Source organism: Macrotis lagotis, chromosome 1, assembly GCF_037893015.1.
Source record: "Macrotis lagotis isolate mMagLag1 chromosome 1, bilby.v1.9.chrom.fasta, whole genome shotgun sequence".
NCBI lineage: Eukaryota > Metazoa > Chordata > Mammalia > Peramelemorphia > Peramelidae > Macrotis > Macrotis lagotis.
In genome coordinates, this window is record NC_133658.1 from 732,495,696 (window position 1) to 732,515,542 (window position 19,847).

The following is a 19,847-nucleotide window of genomic DNA, read 5'->3' on the forward strand; positions in this document are numbered from 1 at the left end:
GGTTTGTAATCTTTATTTTTTTTAGGTCAACAACTTTGACATCAGCAATGTGTCCCATAACTATGCCAGAGCTGTTCTTTCCCAGCCTTGCAGTGTGCTACACCTTACCGTGCTCCGAGAGAGACGTTTTGGCAGTCGAACCTATAGCCATTCTGATAATAATTCCCTACGAGAAGAGAGCTTCCATGTGATCCTTCATAAGCGGGATTCTAATGAACAGCTTGGAATTAAATTAGTACGAAGGACAGATGAGCCAGGTGTTTTTATTCTTGATCTGTTGGAAGGAGGACTTGCAGCCCAGGATGGCAGACTTAGTAGCAATGACAGAGTACTCGCCATCAATGGACATGACCTGAAACATGGCACACCTGAACTAGCTGCTCAGATTATCCAGGTAAATTCCATTTGATACTAACTTTTACTTTATTATGAAAAATGGAATGGTAGTATTTGTTAATGAAGAGTCAAATCAGATATTTTAATCTCTTTTCTTTTATTTCACCTGACTTTATTTTTGGTGGGGGGTTTTGTGTTGTTTTTTTTTTTTTTTCATTAAAAATCCATTCTGTCCACCTCTGCTTTGGGGCAGCTAGGTGGTGTAGTGGATAAAGCACCAGCCTTGGAGTCAGGAGTACCTGGGTTCAAATCTGGCCTCAGACACTTAATAATTACTTAGCTATGTGGCCTTGGGCAAGCCACTTAACCCCATTTGCCTTGCAAAAAAAAAAAAAATCAGTTCCCAAAGGGTTGAGAGACTGAATGCTTCTTCTGGCTTGATTATAAATTGAAAGAAAAAAACAATGCAATTCATAAATTCATTACCTAAATAGAATTTGTTAATGTAAAAAAAAAAACAAAGTTTATGATGAAGTGGATAGACAGCTGAACTTCCAGTCAGGAAGATCTGAATTCAAGTCCCTGCTCTTGTAGTTGTTACTGGTTAGTTCTTGATTAGATATTTGCCATTTTGAATCTCAGCCTGAGGACATATTGAGGAATTATAGATGGCTAGACTCACTGTAGTCACTGGTATACACAATGTTTTCACACTATCCTTTGTTTCATAGGGTTATGTTATTAGGGAGTTTTTTTGTGTTGTTTTTTAACTAAACTTGTACCTTCATTAGTATAAGAAACTCCTGATGAGAAGAATGGAACTTTTCCGCAACTTACAGTCGGAGAGAGTTGTCAGGGACCCTTAATAGTAAATGACTTGTCCAGGATCATAGATCCAATGTATTGGGGAAGTAGAAGGAGGAAGGGTCTTGATCTCAAGAGTACCTAACTTAAGATCTAGTCTAGTCTCTATTCTGTCTCTTACATGATTTGTTAAGGACTTAAAATCTCTCAAGTCAGTGAGATTTGGTTTCCTCAGTGAAACAGTTCAGTGCTGATTCCAATTCAGTTCAGTTCAATAAATATTTACTACGCACATAGGTATGTGCTACTAGATTACCTTGTATTTCAGTATTTATTAAAGAATGAACACATATTTGTTGAATATGGTGGCCTGATGTTAATTGGTTTCATGAAATAACTACAGGAAGCAACTAAATGGGGACAGTTTTTGTAGACACAATGTTATAAATAGTAGGTTGTTTGTAGTAATGCCATGAAATGGGAAGATTTATATAATGCAATACAAACACATTTTATAATTAAGTGCACTAAGGAAAATATGTCATTTAAGGAAGCAGACCAGTATGTAGAGTTATAGAAACAGATTGTCAGGTCATTTGAGGAAGAACATATTCACCTTGGGGTCACCAGAGTTGCCGAGATCAGATTTGTTCAAGTGGGGATGTTTTCTGTGAATGTAATCTCATCAAACCATGTTGGTGGAGCAGGAGACCTCTTAAGATAGTGGAAGCCTCTTTTCAGATAGTATCATTATAGGTTCATTCCATTGCTTACCAAAATAGAGTCTGTTAGTTTGTTTCTTTTTTATACAATCTTGCAGCTTTGCTTTTTTTACCTATGAAATAGCTTTTTTTTTGAGAGAAGGTATTTTCTTCAAACTCAGGCTGCATCTTCCACACTCCCATTTATAGATATGAATCAAGATATGAACAATATCTTGTCCATACTTGTCCAGATACCGACAAACATATGAGATTTTATATTTGTATTTATAATTGTATATTATTTTACAGAATAATATCCTAAATCATATAAAATGGAAACTGTCTACAACAGGGGTTGGCAACTAACTGTCTTAGTTCCAGGCAGCAACTGGCAGGCTATTTTTTACTGAAGAACCTTGCATTCTAAAATCATTCTGGTAATCAAATCCTGTGTCTTTGTAGAGCCAAAAATATCCAATGCTGAATTGCTAAAGTAGCCAACAATCAAATGTCCTTGCATTTTTAAACCCTGATTAATGATTTGCTTTTTTCCCATTTAGGTATGTTCTGACCCTTTACTTAATTAACCATTTGATAATTCTAAAGCTCAAGATTCTGTATATGTTAGGATTTTTTTAACATCAAGCATTGGCATTTTCTTTTTCATCATACCCTCACACTTTCCAATTTGGAAGTTTAGTTCCATTTTTTTCATTCCTTCTGTAATTTTGTAATGCTTTTTTAGAAAATTAAATCACTCAGTCCCTCTAAAGTTTTATCTTTAAACTCAAAATTATACAGTATTTGAAGATAATGAATGTTAAGCATGTCATAGATGGATGGATGGATGGATGGATAGATAGATAGATAGATATAGATAGATAGATAGATAGATAGATAGATAGATAGATAGATAGATAGATAGCATTAAGTGTTAAATAAATGTGAGGTGTTACTCCTAATCATAAAAATGTCAGAGTTGAAGCCAACCCAAACATTTCAGTCAGTGAAGTTTTTTTATTATATAAACTAAACTTTAGTAATATTTTAATGCATAAATTTTCTAAACTAAGAACTGAAAATAAGTATATTTCTTAGTGGTACTGATTTAAATATAATCAGCTTCTGTGCTTAATTTTTATAAAACAGTACATTTTCTCATAGTAAAAATATTATACCTACCATTATATCTCTAACCAGAGATTTGAATCAAATTAGAGATTTGACTAATGGTATTTTTGAAGGATAAAGCAACCAGCAAATTTCTTCAATGACATGAGATAATATTATATTTGAAGCAATAAAATTTGAGTAGGCAAGCACTTTAGAAATCATCTGTCTTAACTTTTTTTATTTTATAGATAAAGAAAATGAGATCAGGAAAGGATAAATGACTTCCCTAAAGTCCTGGTCCTTGGTGAACAGTTGGAATTAGAACTTAGGTCAACTGAATTCTAGGCTGGTGTGCTTTCCATCATGATAAACTGCTTCTTATAAAAACCTTATAAAAGTGTGTGTGTGTGTATAATACACACATATATATATAAAGGGAGTTCCTTACCTATGTTTTCCATTGGTTCTTAATCTGGGATCTAATGTCTTGATTTACTTGTTTTTTTTTTAATAACAGTATTTCAATAGAATGGGTTTTCTTTGAAACATTATGTATAACAGTATAATGACAAATGGTCCATAGGCTTTACTAGACTGCCAAAAGGGCCCAGGACTCAAACAAGATTAAGGACTGCTGATACGGAGAATCTTTAGTGAGGAAACTCTTTCAATCGAGATGGAGTAACTGTTCTGTTAACCAGGCCACTAGAAGATTAGCTGTCTTGCCAGACTGTGTGTGTGTGTGTGTGTGTGTGTGTGTGTGTGTGTGTGTGTGTGTGTGTGTGTGTGTGTGTGTGTGTGTGTGTGTGTGTGTGTGTGTGTGTGTGTGTCAGGACCTCACCTTCTCAAGAAGCCACACTGCTTCCTGCTTCTTGTAAAACATTCATATGGGGGGGCTAGGTGGTGTAGGGGGTGGCGTAGTGGATAAAGCACCGGCCCTGGAGTCAGGAGTACCTGGGTTCAAATCCGGTCTCAGACACTTAGTAATTACCTAGCCGTGTGGCCTTGGGCAAGCCACTTAACCCCATTTGCCCTTGAAAAAAAACAACCTAAAAAAATTCATACAGCACAGGAGTATACAACTTAGTGATATTTTTCAGAATTATTTAGACCACCCCATTTATTAAAAAAAATAAAAAGATGTTCAGGAAAGTTTGATCTGATAGCTTTTTTCATCTTAATAAACTATCCTGTATTTTTAAAAAAAGCCAAATGCAACATGTAATTATTTGAAGACAGAAGACCTCAGAGAATTTTAATTGTGAATGTTCATAATAAGTTGCTTCTTGAATTTTGGCCTTTTCATGGATCTTTTCTTTACTTAGCCTTCAGTAGTAGGATAGGGAGGGGGAAGCACACAAAAATCACTTGAGTATGAAAAGTCAGAAGGAAGGGCAATCATACCTCTTTCTCTAAAGACAAATTGGGAGCTAAGGGTGGGGACAGTTCATGAATTGATGAAACATATCTAAAAATTAAATAAAAATTTCTGGAATAATCTGTTCCTTCATCACACACCCACACACATCAATCTAAGGGCTTTAAAAATATCCCCTAATCATCATCTTTTCCTTCTCATTGTTTCCATAAATCATTTCCCAAATGAGTCTCCTGCAGAGATGTAGTTAATTAATTTGAGAATTGCAGTAAGATGCAAAGTATTAGAAAACTATGGATAGCTCTAGTTAAGTAATTCTTAAATTGAAAGATATCATTAGTGACTGATCAGAAATGTATGTTTTCTCCAGGCTAGTGGAGAGAGAGTGAATTTAACAATAACAAGACCAGGGAAACTACAGACCAATAATACCACCAGGGAACCAGGAACTCACAACAGCAGCCAGCACCAGGCCCAGCAGCTGTATCACAGCAGACCCAGCTCTCATAAGGTGAGAACTTTTTTGTTTATTTTAAAAGTCCTACAAATATAATGACTGTTATTGATGCTGTGAAAATTGTCTCATGATTTAAACTTAAGTGAGAAATAGTCTTCTATAAGAGGCAAGGTAAAGTTTGAGATGTTCTTAGTGCCATGTGGTGATTTGGTCAATGACTCAGGAACCCCTAAACCAGCAGTTCACTGATAGGCATGGGTCTGATGTGGTAGTCTGAACCTGAGAAACACCAGCTGACGTATTCGTGTACAAAGAACAGAAAATGTAATTATGAATCAGCTCTACATCCAACTGGGTTCTTTTAAAAATATATAATAAATTCTCTATCCTTTTGTTTGTTTGGCAACACTATTTTGAGTTCTTTCAAAGGTCCAATGAGTTTGTGTGGCAGAAGGAACAGTTAATAAGTAAATCAGTATACATTATTAAGTGTACTTTGTGTGCCAAGTGCTGGGGCAGGGGGGTGTACCAAAGGAGGCAAAAGATAGTCCCTACCCTAATGGAGCTCACAGGCTAAGCCTGTCTAGGCTTTAATTCCAAAATTAAGGAAACCGAAGAATTCATCATACATTTTCTCTCCTCTTACCGTAAATGTTTCTTTAGTTAAATTTAAACTCAGGTAAATTATGAAAGTAGTTTACCAGATTGTATCAAAATATAAGTAAAATATCAGCCACTTAAAGATCTTTGCTTTAAGTAAAAACTTTAACTACTTTTTAAATTAAAATATTTAGTGATCTAATTTAATGTTGTAACTTTCAAAGTGCTGTTGATGTTTTGTGTGTGTGTGTGTGTGTGTGTGTGTGTGTGTGTGTGTGTGTGTTTCATAAATGCATTCGTGTATTCCCAGAAACATTTAGCTCAGTAGCAAAACCTAGCTTTTCTATCAAGCAATGCTTTTATTTACCTTCTTCGGTGCAACCTACCCTGACTTCCTTACTGTATCTCCTGATCCATTACTTATGAGAACTTAGGTGTTCTACTCTTTATCTCAAAACTGGACCAAAAAAAAGACTGCCTTTGCAATGGAGATCTGTAAATTATTTCTAGTGTAATAAACATGGTTGTATGCAATGAGACATTATTTAAACTAGGATTTTGATCATTTGTTGCATTTCCTCAGATCATTTATTTATATGTTGATATGTTATAGTTTTTTTATTTAATTTTTACAGTAATTTTAAAGATATAACACCATGGCAAAATGTTTGACATTTTAAGAAGTACCAAATACTTTTGATGGCTACCATCTTATAATACAGTTCGAAGCCTGATAATGCTAATTCCATATATTTTTACTTCTTCCCTTTGTTTTCCTTGATATTCTAGTGTATTTGTTCTTACAAATTAATTTTGTTAATTGCTTTGACAAGCACTAAATCTTTAAATTAATTTAGGCAATTAAAAATTGTATTGTTATATCCCAGTGATCAGAGAATAATCACTTAAATAAACTTAGTATTTTATATTATTAAGCTACTTCCCAAATATTTTATTTTCCATAGTATACTTTGAATGAAATTTCTCTTAAAATCATTGGTTTTTGTTAAAATTTAGAATGGCGATGATTTTTTGGATTAATTTTATATCTTCTCTACTGAAACTGTCAGCTACTTTAATTAGTTTCTTTGCTGATTCTATAAAGTTTTCTAAGTATACCATCATTTTATCTGCAAATAGAGAACTACAAGACTATAATTTAACATATTCAATGTAGTTTTTCCTTATCTTCCTTTAATGGCTCATTTCAGGGGTCTCCTGCTACAGAAAGTTTGTGCTTTGGTTTTTTTTTCTGATTGCCCCAGTTGTTAGAGCTCCTTTTTTCCACTCATATTCTTACCTGGGTAAGAGCTTACCTTAAGATCTAAGCTCTTCAGAGAAGACACTAGCATATTTTTACCTTTGTATCCCCAGGGCCTTGGCAACCTCATAACTGAGGTTAATAAATGTTCTTTTAATTGGATTGAATAGTTAATCAAGTCACCTGTTTCTAAGAAATACATAAATTCTGAGTAACAGCTAAGTGGCACAGTGGACACCAACCCTGGAGTCAAGAGGACCTGAGTTCAAATGCAGCCTCAGACACTTAATATTTTACTTGTGTGATCTTGGGCAAATCACTTTAACCCCATTGCCTTGTAATAACCAAAAAACAGAAAAAGAAAAGAAATACATAAACTCTAGTGAATTGGTTTGTGTGGCAAATTAAGGATGATTTGATTGTTTACAACATTGCCCTTAAGTAATCCCACAGAAGGGCACCAAGGTACACAGTGGATAGAGCACTGCCGCTGGAATCCAGAAAACCTGAATTCAAATGTGACTTTGGCACATCAACTTATACCTGTTTGCCTCAATTTCCTCATCTGTGAAATGAGCTGCAAAAAGTAAATGACAAACTATTCCAGTGTCTCTTTCGGGAAAACCCCAAATGGAGTCACAAAATGTTGGATGTGACTGAAAAATGACTGAAAAACAAAAGTCCCACAGAGCAGATTTGCATCCATGAGTAATCAGAAAGTTCACCCTTAGGTAGAGGTTTGACATAATGAAGACACATTGCAGGAACCATATTGCTGTCAATGTTAGGCACTGTACTCCCCAAAACAAAATCAAAAATAGTTTGCCATTTCATTAGAAAATACAGCTTGCATTCAGATAAGTAAATACAACATAATTTAAGGAAGGAAATTACATTAGCAACAGGAATTGACAGTTGAACAAAGATAAGGATTTTGATGGAGGAAGGGAAGAATTAAAGAGAATATGAGTCATTTACAAATATTAACAACTTTGGGAGTTAGGTACTAGTTTTGACCCATCTTACAGATAAAGAAACTGAGGTTAAATGATTTGCCTAAAATTGTATAGCTTGTAAATATCTTAAGATGAGATTTGAACTCATGTCTTCCTGAGTCCAAATCCATGTCCATGATTGTGCCACTTAGAATGCTTCATTAGTAGTGTAATGATAATATTTAATTTTTCTTTTATTCAATTTTATTATGCTATTCCTCCCAGAGCATTTTGGTTAACTGAAACCAATTTTCTGTTAATGTTAGTCTCACATGACTAAAGCAACTTAAAAAAAAAACTTGACTCAAAATAATAGAAAGGAAGATTTTTTAATATTACTGAAATAAGAAACTAAAGTGGAAGAAGGGAATATATTTTTAAAACCTTCCCAAAAGATTTTCTTTGTGGAATAATCTCCTGACTCAAGAGTTTTTGACTCTTTGTGACATGAAGATCCCTTCTTCTCTATTAACCCATTGTGCCTTCTTTAAAATTCCTTACTTGCATACTTAGAAAACCTCAAAAAATCAGCAAAGAAACTAATTAAAGTAACCAGAAAGCAAGATAAAAAATTAATCCAAAAAGTCATCAACATTTCTCTACATTTCTGATAAAAACCAGGGGAAATGATATTTCATTCAAAATATGCTACAAAAAATAAAATATTTGGAATGTAACCTAATATGCCTATCAAATTCAGAATACAAATAAAAACATTCTTTATAAAATATAATAAGTCTAAGTAATTTAATAGCTATTCTCTGATCATTGGGCCATATCAATATAATTTTTCCATTGCCTAAATTAATTTATAAATTTAATGCTTGTCAAAACAATAACAAAATTAACTTGTAAGAACAAAAGCCCTAGAATGTCAAGGGAACCAAAGGGAAGAAATAACAAATGATGGTGACATAGTTGCCATCAAAAGTATTTGATACTGCTTAAAAAGAAACAGAAAAGTAGATTGATGAAACTAGACTAGATAAGCAAGAATCAGCAATTAAAAACAATAATCTGTTGTTTTATAAACTCAAAAATATGAATTACTTCAGGAAGATTCCAATTTTCATTAAGAATTATTTGCAAAAGTCAAGTACTTTTATAGCAGAAATTAGGTTTAGGCCATACTTGAAATAACTCAAAATAAATACACAACATTAAAAGTTACTTAAAGATAGATGCATTTAAAAAGTTACATAAAACTGTTACCAAAAAGGTACATAACTCTTGCTTGGGGGTTGTTGATTTTAAAATAAAATTTTTAACATTACAATACATGTTCCACTATATCCAATCCTTTCTCCTAGAGAGATGTTGAACTATTAAAATATAGATTTTTTGAAAGCAATTTTAAAGTTCATTAAAATAGCCTATATTTTTTTATGCAGTGTTTCACACTCATAAATTCTCCACATGTACAAAGAAATAGGAGTGGCATCTCATCCCTTCTTTTAGACTCTTTCAGAGAATTCAGTTTTGATTGTTACTGTTTCCATGTGCATTACCTCCAGGGACATTGCTTCAGCTAAGTCCATGCTTCTCTTATTCACCAAATTCATCATTTTTTACCAAACAGTAATATTCCATTATAGTCATGAACCATAGTTTATTTAACCATTTCCCATGAAGGTAATATTAAATATTAATACATTAATGGATCAGCAAACTTTTATTATGCTAGATATGCATTTGGATTATATAAGAAAAGTTTTTAATTTGATCATATACATATACCTACTATTGCTCTCTGTGGGAGGAAAGAGCTAAAGTGCCTTTATATATATATATTGGAGAATGGTTGAAAAAAATTTAATATATGGATTTAGTAGAATATTATTAAATGATAAGGAATTATAAACATAAAGAATTTGGCAAACTAGTAAAGATTTGTGTGACCTGATACAAAAAAAAATATCCACAGTGACTACAGCAAAGCAGAAGACAAGATCACTAAAGTTTGACTCCAAGTAGCCTACCTCCTTCCACCCTTCTCATGCCCCAGAGGCAGGGGACTGCCAAGACAAAACTTGACTGAATGAGATGATTTGGTTTACTTATTTTTCTTCACCACAAGAGAATATTCTCAGGGGATTCTCAGAAATGAAAGGTATAAAAACAAAAGTCATCTTTAATACCTTGAAGCTATTTAAGGTACTATATAAATAAGTAGTACTCAAGTACTGTGGAGATAAGGCAGAAGATCCACCTTGCCCTGCTTAGTTCAGAAAGATATTATTAGTGCTCTTAAACACAAGTCATATTATAATGTCACTAAAGGTAACATTGTAATTATGTCTAGTAGCAAATAGTCATTATATTTCATTGCCTTGGTCAGTATTTTTAAAATCATAATTATATTTATACTATCCACAGTGTCATCATGAGGCTTATGAATATCAGAGAACATTCTCTTGACTAAGGAATATTTACCAAAAGTAATTTTGTCTTTTCCCCTTATCTTCCTTCTTATTTTTTGAATGCCTTTGAAATATTTATAGCATCCTAGCAAACTTGTTAGGAAAGCTTCCACTGTCAATTTAATAAGTCCTTAGGATTTCTCTAGAACCTAAACTCTGCTTTATGTGCTTTTGACATTGCTTCATTGGACTCCTCCCCCATCTCATTACATGCAGCACTTTCATCTGCATTCCTCTCTATACTTCAGAGAGCTTTAATTTATTCTTCTAATTTATTCCTCCCTTGACTTCAGTAGAGGATCCTCCAAGACTTGGCTATGGCAAAACAATTTTCTTGCTCTCATACCTTGGCAAAGCTAGCTCTCATGATAGATGAACTGTGGTGAGGTTGATGTTGATCAGAGGATTGTAGATTTAGAACTGGAAAGGACCTTAGATGACTTCTCACTTTTTGTTTTATTTGATCCTCATAACAATCCAGAAAGGGAGGAGATACTGAAGATTTGCTTGCATGAGAGCACACTGAAGCTAAAGTGACTTAGCCAGTGTCTGAGGTACCAGAGTTTCCAGCTCATTGCTTCACAGTTTTGTCTACTGTTTCTTGGTGTTCAACATTCTTTACTACACTGTACTGTTAGCCCATCACTAGGTTATGTTTGAAGCTTTTCTTCAACAATCATTTATTAAGCACCCACTATGGTATATTTATTGTATGTGGGTATTGGGAATGCAAAGACAAAATAAAAAGACTTTATACTCTAGGCATTTATTTTGTACAAAGGGAATACAACAGATGAATAACTATGATAGATAGACAGACAGACAGATATTTTAAGGGCAGGGGAACAGCATTTCCGTCTGGTGGCTAAGGAAAGGTTTACTGTAGGGAGGGCAACTGAGGTGACCTGGGAGAAAGCTAGGACCTTTTATAGGTGAAAGGCAAACAGCATGAGGCAGAGAGAAGAGTATTGGATTTGAAGGCAAACAGCCTTGATTTGAAATAGCCATCCCAAATTATTTAACTTTGTTGACCTCTCAGATTCTTTTGTAAAATGAGGAGTTTGTTCTGGATGGCCTGCATGGTCACTTCTGTCTCCAGTTCTGTGAACTAGTGGGGAGGTGAACAGGGAGCAGATTGCATGTATGAGGGACTGCTTATACAAAGTTAGGTGAGAAATGGAATGTCCCATACAGGGAATAGCAATCACTGCTGGAATGGTGAGTGCATGTGAGAGAGAGGAGTATTATGAAATAAGCTCAGAAGTTAGGCTAAATTATTTCCAAATCATGAAGAACTATCAAGGTGAAACAGAAGATTTGTGTAAGTGTCATCACTTAATAGTGGGGTTTCATAGTAGGTTAAAACTTTCTTATATGAAAAGATAAAAATGTATCCTTTTTCTATTTAAATAATCCTTGCCTTTTTTAAATCATCAAATGGTTAGTAAAATAACTGGGACAGCAGGTTTTTTTTTTAATGTTAACTCAGTAGAATCAAATGGCTACTTCAACTTTACAAAGCAGTTTCAGATCTCTAAAATGGGATTTTATATTGTGAGGTGGATAATAATTGAAGAAACAATTCAAGTAATATAATTAATATAGCAGGCATAATAAGCAGGTCAGTGGACTCCCCAGTTAGTCTAAAGATCCTGCACACAGAATGATGAAGACAGACTTATTTACTAAAAATAATTAATCAAATAAAACCATTTAATTATAAAAGAAAACAATTAACCTGGATACAAAATTAGGTAGTCTGATTTCTAATTGGAGGAAAGATTAGGGATTTGGGTGCCATTTCTTGAAATCTAAAAAAGAAGTATCCCACTCCCTCCAAGTGTTTTTGTTCAATCAAAGGAATATAGAAACAATACTTAACCAGTGTGGGTCTAGTTTTCAGATAAGACAAACAGGTTGAGATATAGAATTTTAAGAAAACTCCTTGCATCAATCTTGCATTGAGTGAGTCAGCATAACCTAAATCCTTAGTTTAAGGTTCTTTAAACAGTAGGCAGAGGTGTGGCTTCACAGCCACACAAGGCTAGGTTCAAGCAATCCAGTAAAGTTTTTTTTTTTTTTACTTTTTCTCATAACTGAATAGTTTTCTCACAAGATAGAAAATTTACCAAAATATCCAAAATTAACAGAAAAAAATTTTAAATAACACAATTTCAGAAAAAGAATTTGAAAAAGTCATAAAGAAACTCCTAAAAATAAAAGTGTCAGGACCAGATTGTTTTACAGATGAATTTTATGAAACTTTCACTAAACAATTAATTTTAATAATAAATCAAATCAAAAAAAGATTGTTTAGCATTTTTTAAAAGATGCACAGAATGGACTGAAGCTCATAAAGAATACATATAAGTAGAACAGCACCATAAGTAACACTGAATATTTTTAAAAAGAAAAGCCAATGAGGAGATCAAAGCAATTCATAGCCATATGAAAAAATGCTCTAAATCATTAATTATTAGTTAAATGCAAATTAAAGCTTCTCTGAGGTACCACCTCACACCTCTCAGACCAGAAAGGACAATGATCATTGTTGGAAGGGATGTGGGAGATCTGGGATATTATTGCATTGTTGATGGAGCTGTGAACTCATCCAACCCTTCTGGAGAGCTGTTTGGAACTATGCCCAAAGGGCAACAAAAATGTGCATACCCTTTGACCCAGTAATACCACTACTGGGTCTAATCCTGAAGAGATGATGAAAAAGGGTAAAAGCATTACTTGTACAAAAATATTTATAGCAGCCCAGTTTGTGGTGACAAAGAATTGGAAATCAAGTAAATGTCCTTCAGTTGGGGAAATGGCTTAGCAAACTGTGGTATATGTATGGCATGAAACAGTATTGTTCTATTAGAAACCAGGAGGGAACGGGATTTCAGGGAAGCCTGGAGGGATTTGCATGAACTGATGCTGAGTGAGATGAGCAGAACCAGGAAAACACTGTATACCCTAACAGCAACATGGGAGTGATGATCAACCTTGAGGGACTCGCTCATTCCATCAGTGCAACAATCGGGAGCAATTTTGGGCTGTCTGCAAAGGAGAGTGCAATCTGTATCCAGATAAGGAGCTGTGGAGTTTGATCAAAGTTCAAGGACTATTCCCTTTAATTTAGAAAAACACAGATATCTTATTGTCTGATCTTGTTACCTCTTAGACTTCTTGTCTCTAGTATATGATTTCTCTCTGATCACACCCAATTTGGATCAAGGTACAACATGGGGAAACAAAGTAAAGCCTGACAGATTGCTTTCCATGGGGGTGGGGGGGGTGGGGGGAGGGAAGTAAGATTGTGGGGGGGAATTGTAAAACTCAAATAATATCTTTAATAAAAATTAATTTAAAAAAAAGAAAAGCAGATTCGTGGGGTGGCTAGGTGGTGCAGTGGATAGGTCACCGGCCCTGGAGTCATGAGTACCTGAGTTCAAATCTGGCCTCAGACACTTAATAATTACCTAGCTATGTGGCGTTGGGCAAGCCATTTAACCCCATTGCCTTGCAAAAAAAACCTAAAAAAAAGAAAGAAAGAAAAGCAGGTTCTTTATGAGTACCATTCTCCTTACTTACCTTATTTCCTATATCAAATGCTAATTTCATTTGGTATTTGAGTTCAAAATAATTTTTCAAGCCTTGTGATTTTTAAGATTTGTATTAGTAAATTTGGTCCTTAAATACTTATGTCCCTCAAAGAGGGGAAGGGGGGGATGACTTTGTAAATGCTGTGCTAAAGTTACATTTAAGTATATTTTGTCAGTTTAATACAAGAAATGCCATTTTTCCTACTTGTTATTTTTTTTATTATTTAATGAATTTTTTCCTTCTTATAGGATCTCTCCCAATGTGTAACATGCCAAGAAAAGCACATTACTGTGAAGAAGGAACCACATGAATCCCTTGGAATGACAGTGGCTGGAGGCAGAGGAAGTAAAAGTGGTGAATTGCCAATTTTTGTGACCAGTGTACCACCTCATGGCTGCCTTGCAAGAGATGGCAGAATTAAGCGAGGTAAAGTTTGATTTTGATCACACTTGTGTGCGCGAATGTGTGTGTGTGTGTGTGTGTGTGTGTGTGTGTGTGTGTGTGTGTGTACATAATCTATAAAACTCTTAATGAAACAGATTTTTTTCTTTATTTATTAAAATAGTTTAAGAACTTGTTTATGGGAGGCAGGAGACAGTAGGAAAACAAAATCGGAATGGAGGGGAAATACACAATTAAAAATCTTTCTGAGAATGAATGGGATGAACTCACCCATAAAACTGAAAAGGTTAGCAGAATGAATTAGAAACCAGAATCCAACATTATATTTTTTACAAAAACACATTTGAGGCAGAAGAATGCAACCAGTTAAAGTAATGGACTGGATCATAGAACTGTTATCAGTTCTAAACATTAATAATCCACATGGCATAGCATCTAAATTTTTAAAGGAAAAATTAAATGATTTTTTGGGGAGGACCATATTTTTAAAAAAAAAAAATTTGAATAAAAAAATCCCTGTTCTTAATGAGCTACAATTTGGTCAGGGAATATGGCATATATAAAAAATAAGCTGAGGTTAGAGAGAAGGTACCCAACAAGTGGAAATGATAAAGAAATCCAAAAACAGTGTAGCTATAGGGAAATGAAGGATTAAGCAAATCCCTTTTCTTAAATGGAAGCCCTGGGACCCATGGGCCCCACCCGTCAGTCAGAGTCAGAAGTTTATAATGAGTGTGAGTGCTAGGCAGATTCCATTTTGCAGAATAATGAGATTTTTCTAGTCTTGCATTTCCTTGGAAAGTAGGCATATAAGACTATACTAGTGAGAGAACCTCAGAATTAAATAAGTCTGAACAAAAAAAGATCTGAATAGAATTCTACAAACATTAGATATGATGGACTTTTTTTATGAAAGTTAAATAGGAATAGGACTAATACCTATTCTCATTTTTGCATTTTACCTTTACAAAAATTTACCATATTATTAGAGTATAAAAATACAAATATGCAAAAAATGAATATGATGTAATAAAAATATATTTAGCAAGACAACCTTCAAAGTAAAAAGTATGACAAAATTATAAAAATCAAGTGGAACTTGAATGAAGAGATGATATGAGAAGATATCACCACTAGTACTACCTCTTTGTGAACACGTTTTTGTGCTTTTTCAATGTGTTGGATTGGTTGTACTGACTTTTTCTCTTTAAATATGCAGAAATTTTAGATTACTCTTGGAGAAGGGGAGGAGAAAGGAAAGGGATATATAGGACATTTATATAAGAAAGAGAAAATACCAATTAAAGCTTATTTTGGGGTAATGTTGTGGATAGAATATTGGTGCTGGAATCAGGAAAACGTGAGTTCATAGTCAGCGTCAGACACTGACTAGCTTTGTGACCCTGGACAAATCACTTACCCCAATTACCTCCCCCAAAATAAATAAAAATAAAAACTAAACTTTTGTTTGGTCTTCCGTTTTCCACTAGCTACACTGCTTTTAGACTTCTCTATCATATCCACATACATAGGACATTAAAGGTACCAAGGTTCACAAGACTTCTTAGACTATCTTTAAACATTAATTTAACTGTACCCTAAATGTTAGTTACAAATCCAGTGACTAGAAAGTAGACCTACCAGTGAAATAACTAAATCATATAAATCTTAAACTACTCATAATAAAGCTTAACATTCTTGGTGTAAATAAAACCAGAAGAAGAAAGTGTATTCTAATGGAAAGATGACTCACAGATTCTCTTTGGTGATGGAATTGATCTGCCCCAGTTTCTTCATTTGTAAAATGGTGATAATAACACTTATCTCAAAGAGATATGAAAATCAAGTGAGAGAATATATTTAAAGTACTTTGTAAACCTTAAAGTAGGGACAGCTGGGTGGCACAGTGAATAGGGCACTGGCTCTGGATTCAGGAGGACCTGAGTTCAAATATGGCTTCAGTCACTTACTGAACTTGCCTCAGTTCCTCTTCTATAAAGTGAGATGGAAAAGGAAATGGCAAAGCATTCCACTATTTTTGCCAAAAAAAAATCCCAAATGGGGTCATGGAGAGTCAGACATGACTGAAACAACTGAAAAACAATGACATACCTTAAAGTAAAACAATATTAAATAGTATTCCAAATGATTACATGTTTTTGGAGAGTCAGCCAATTTCACAGTCTTCAGATATTTCCATTTAGGGGGCTGAGCATGACCAAAAACCTCTCATCTGTACCTTCTCCTCTCAACCCCCCAACTACATAGATTGATAAACGTATCATTGGATTAATTTTCCAGTTAACTCTAGAAAGACTCTTTAGAAATCTAATTCCAAGCTACTTTCCCATCTTCCTCTTCCCTGTTTTTAGATACAAGATAAAAACCATGGAGAAATTATTTGCTCAAGATGACACTACTACTAAGACTTCTTTTCTTTAAGACCTTTTTTTATTTGAATTCCAAAACCTCTTACTCCCTCTAGCCCCTCACTTAACCGAAGGCAAGCATATTATATCATTCATACTTTCAGAGTCATGTGAAACATTTCCACATTATTCATGTCACACAAAAAAGGCATGAAAAATTATGCTTCAGTTTGTACTCAGTTCATCAGTTCTCTCTCAGGAAATAGTATTTTTTTCCATCATGAATCCTTTGGAACTTTCTTAGACCATTATCTTGGTCATTGTAACTGTGTTTTTCAAGGTAGTTCATTGGTATAATATTGTTCTCCATGTTCTGCTCACTTCACTCAGCATCAGTTCATATAGGTCTTACCAGGTTTCTCTGAAACCATCCTGCTGAAGATTTCTTACAGCACAATAATATTTCATCATATTCATTTAATAAATTGAGATTGATGGGGAATCAATTTACAATTCTTTGGCACTAAAAAAAAAAAACTACCATGAATACTTTTGTACATATAGGTCCTTTTTCTTTGATCTCTTTGGGATACAGGCCTAGTAGTGGTATTATTAGTCAAAGAGTATGCAGTTTTAAAGTCCTTTGGACACAGTTCCAAATTGTTTGCCAGAATGGTTGGATCAATTTACAGCTCTCTTAATGGTGCAGTATTGTACCAATTTTTCCATCCCATCCAATATTTGTCATTTTTCTTTTTCTATCATATCAGCCAATTAGGTATGAGATCATACCTCACATGTCTTAATTTTCACTCCTCTAATCAGTAACAGTTTTTAGAAAACTTTTTATGACTGTTGTCTAGTTGTTCTAAAAAAAAAAGATACACTTATGCATTTATGCCAGTCACATTCATGGTTACATGGTTATGACTACTGTTTTCTTCCATTTATCCTCTCTCTCTCTCTCTCTCTCTCTCTCTCTCTCTCTCTCTCTCTCTCAATTTTTACTCTTTCTTCTCAAAATCTGTGTTGCTTCCTTTAATCTACACTCCCTTTTACCACCCCCTTCCCTTATAAGGAATATGAGAAGGAAGTGTAGGTCTGAAGCTGATTTCAATACCAACTGAGTGTGTATATGTGTGTGTGTATTCATTCTTTATTTGAACCAGTTTCAATGAGAGTGAAGTTCAAGTGTTGCCCACTAACCCACCCCACCCCCCCGTTTTCCCCTTTTACTGTAAAACTTTTCTTTTCGTGTTTCTTTTAAATGAGATAATTTCTTCCTTCTCTCTATTCTATCAAGGTCTCCCTCTTTCTCCCACCTTCATCTTCTTTTGAGATCATCCCAATGTAATAGACTAATATTGTGCATTCTGTATATGTATACTCCTCCTAATTCCCTAATAATGATAAAGTCATTAGGAGTTACTTGTATCTTTTTTCCCCATATAGGAAGAAAACAATTAAATCTTACTAAGTCCTTTATGATTATTATGTTTACCTATTTAGACTACACTTCAGTTTTGTGATTGAATGTCATATTTTTCTATTTAATTCTGGTTCATCAGGTTCGCTTAAAAGTACTCTTTTTCCATTACATGTCTACTTTTTCCCCTAAAGGATTATATTTGGTTTTTCTGAGTTGGTTATGTTCTTGATTGTAATCCTAGCTTTTTTGCCTTTCATCATATTATATTCCAAGCCCTTTTCTCCATTTACATGGAACTTGTTAATCTTAACTAAATCTTTACTGATCCTCACTGGTTCCTTGATATCTGAATCATTTTCTTTCTTGCTGGTTGCAACATTTTCTCCTTGACCTGGGAGCTCTGGGTGTAATCCTTGTGGGAGTTGTCTGCTTGGAATTTATTTCAGGAGCTGAATGTGGATTCTTTTAATTTATAGTTTGCCCTCTTAGATCTAGGATAGCAAGGAACTTTTCCTTGATCATTTCTTGAAATAAGATGTCTAGAATCTTTTTAATCATGATTTTTCAGATGATTCAGTAATTCTTAAATGATCTCTCCTTGATCTGTTTCTGGGTCATTTATTTTTCCAATAAGATACTTCATGTTTTGGGCGTCTAGGTGGCTCAGTGGATAAAGCACCAGCCCTGGAGTCAGGAGTATCTAGGTTCAAATCCGGTCTCAGACACTTAATAATTACCTAGCCAAAAAAAAAACAAACCCTAAAAAAAGATACTTCGTGCTTTCTTCTATTTTTTTCATTCTTTTGACTTTGTTTTTTGATGTCTCATGGAGTCATTAACTTCCACTTGCCCAATTTTGATTTTTAAGATTTTTTTAGCATAGTTTTATGCTTTTTTAAAAAATCATTTGGCTAATTCTGTTTTTTAAGGTACATCTTCAATATTTTTTGTGCCTTTTGTACCTAGCTATTACTTCTCTTTTCATAATTTTCTTGCATCACACTCTTTCTCTCTTTTTTTTTTTTTTTTTAGGTTTTTGCAAGGCAAACAGAGTTAAGTGGCTTGCCCAAGGCCACACAGCTAGGCAATTATTAAGTGTCTGAGACCAGATTTGAACCCAGGTACTCCTGACTCCAGAGCCAGTGCTTTCTCCCCTATACCACCTAGCTGCCCCCATCACTCTCTTTTCACAATTTTTCCTCTACCACTTTTATCTCTTTAATTCTTTTAGCCATCCTTGTTGGGCTTATACCCAACTCACGTTTTTTTTTTTTTTCCTATGAAACTTGCTTGTAGTTGATTTCACATTATTAACTTCTACATTTGGTACTTAATCTTCCCTGCCATCATAGTATCTTTTTATGGTCATGTTCTATTGTAGTTTTTCTAGCCTTTTTCTTGACTTTGAACCTTATTGAGCCTTATGTTAAAGTTTGGCTCTGCTCACTTGGGGGGAGGGGCTGTAGACTTCAGGCTACCTCAACCTTCAGGCTTCTTCACTTTATTGTTTTCAGAATTATTTCTAGGTGTCTAAATTTGTGTACTTCCAGGGTGGTGGATCTGAGGAAAGGTGTAGTCACTGATTTCCTCATCTAAAATCTGGTCTTTTCCTGGGAAGGGCCCCTGTTCCCCAGCAGCTGCAGGCTCCAGTGCTTCTCTGTGTATGCCTTGGAAATGTGCCCAGGGTCCCTGCTCTCCTTCAGCCACAAGTGCTAACTAGTGCTCCTCTCTGCTCTGGAAGAACCGTCAAGCGCTGCTCCCCAGGAACTGCTCATTCACCCTCCTGAATTGCATATGGGCGATGAGATTGCCAAACAGCATCAGGTCTGGCTCCCAGCCCTTGTAATCTCTTTCTTACCAGATGTACAACCCTCTTTCTAACTCTGGGCTGAAAGCTCCCAAAATTGCTAACTATAAAGTGTTGTAAACAGGACTCAAACTAGGTGTTCTGAGTGACTCTTACGTGCATTATTCAGTCCGCT

The 19,847-nt window shown here is 34.6% G+C and overlaps 1 protein-coding gene across 2 annotated transcripts in view; it reads left to right on the top strand.

The window, feature by feature from the left end:
- Positions 1-19,847, top strand: part of LNX2 (ligand of numb-protein X 2) — a 92,154-nt gene that overhangs the window by 61,883 nt on the left and 10,424 nt on the right. For both annotated transcript variants that reach the window (XM_074216151.1, XM_074216152.1), the window contains exons 5-7: positions 26-394; positions 4,706-4,846; positions 13,914-14,091. In XM_074216151.1, coding sequence (XP_074072252.1) covers positions 26-394; positions 4,706-4,846; positions 13,914-14,091 — 688 coding nt within the window. The remainder of the gene's footprint in view (positions 1-25; positions 395-4,705; positions 4,847-13,913; positions 14,092-19,847) is intronic.